The 1,491-nt window shown below is 54.2% G+C and overlaps 1 protein-coding gene across 1 annotated transcript in view; it reads right to left on the reverse strand.

Annotated features, from left to right (window-relative positions):
- Positions 1-1,177, reverse strand: part of LOC102768024 (liver carboxylesterase 1-like) — a 26,426-nt gene extending 25,249 nt beyond the window's left edge. The window contains exon 1 of the mRNA XM_006777072.2: positions 1,049-1,177. Within this exon, the coding sequence (XP_006777135.1) occupies positions 1,049-1,100 (52 nt within the window). The 5' untranslated portion in view covers positions 1,101-1,177. The remainder of the gene's footprint in view (positions 1-1,048) is intronic.
- Positions 1,178-1,491: the final 314 nt, after the last annotated feature.

The following is a 1,491-nucleotide window of genomic DNA, read 5'->3' on the forward strand; positions in this document are numbered from 1 at the left end:
TTATTGAGACAGATTTTACAACCAAATGGAACACAATATCTTGGCCTCAGTTGTGTTTTAGCTCCAGACCCAGGAAAGCAAAACGATCCCATAGAACAACTCCTCACCATGTCTTTAATTTTCTGTTCTGATACATTGACTGACATCCCAGGTATGGCTGACTCTGGAGGTACTGCCCCTGCCCCCCTTAGAGTGAACCAATTCCTAGAGATAGTCATTAAATTGCCCTTCTAGCATGCCAGATTCTATACCCCTGCCCTCCTCCCTCAATAGCTTCTCAGGCTACCATGTCCCAGCCACTATCTTCCTGCCCTTATCACTCCAGGGCCAGATCCCTGCCAACCACCACTGAAATTGCCTATTTGCATAGCTTGCCCTGACCTGCAACCACCACCAAGACTCTTGCCACACTTCCTCCCTCCTCCGTCTCCTGACCTACCTGCTGTTTACCTTGTGGCAATCATGGTGGTGGGCCCCCTCTGCCTCTTGGAAACTGGGAGTAACAACCTATTTTCTCAATGAAGTGGCTCCTGATCTGCAGGCCCTCCAGCAGTTTCTATTAAAACAGGACACTTTAAAACAACCCCTTTATTTAAGGATTCTTCCGTGGCACTTCCCCTAACCCCAAAGAATCAACCCATTTCATCCTAAGGAGATCCCCCCCTTCCTCCCCCTCACCCCCAGGGAGGTGTACCATCATCACACATTTTAGAGAAGGAGGCGCCCTGACTAAGGACCCACATGCCCGTGGAGTCGATGTTAACATGCTGCTAAGCCGCTGTCTATGATTTGGCCACATCTGGACCAATAAGCGGGGAAATAGATGACCTCCTACAGGTCCTCGTGCACAGGGGTGCGGTGAGCGGTGGTCCGTCTCCACGGTCCCTCACCCCTGGGTCTGCTGCAACTCATGGATGCACTACCATCACATCGTTTCGGAACCACACCCATCACAGGTTTACCCAGCACGCAGCTCCCCACCTCGCACCAGACACGAATTTCCAAATGTGCCCCCTCCCCCCGCTATTTGTATTTCAGAAGGACTCACCCCAAGCAGTGCAAGCAGCCAGGGAGCCCAGGACCAGAGCGAAGAACCGCATTGTGGGAGGACAGCAGCTCCTGGGCCACAGGTCTTGACTCCTTGCAAGCGCCTCTGCCTCCAGGGGCTGTGGGTCCGCCCCTCAGCTCCCCGTCAGCAGCTCCCGCCCCACTGCCACCCTATCACCTAATCAGGATGCAACACAGAAGCTCCTGGTCTCCCAAAGGGCTGCTCAGGGCACAGCCTGGGCCCCTAGGCCACGCCCACCCAGAGTTGACCCTCTTCCCCCTAAACAGCCTGGACACAGCTCTCAGGTTACCTGATTATCAAACAACTTGTTACATTAGGGTTTCTCCCTTGGACACCTCAACCTGAGCAGGCGGTGAGCTTCCCAAGGCAGCGGACAAGGGGGGGCAGTGATCTGGGGGTCCTCCCAACAAGGCTGCAAACTT

Source organism: Myotis davidii, unplaced genomic scaffold, assembly GCF_000327345.1.
Source record: "Myotis davidii unplaced genomic scaffold, ASM32734v1 scaffold328, whole genome shotgun sequence".
Lineage (NCBI taxonomy): Eukaryota > Metazoa > Chordata > Mammalia > Chiroptera > Vespertilionidae > Myotis > Myotis davidii.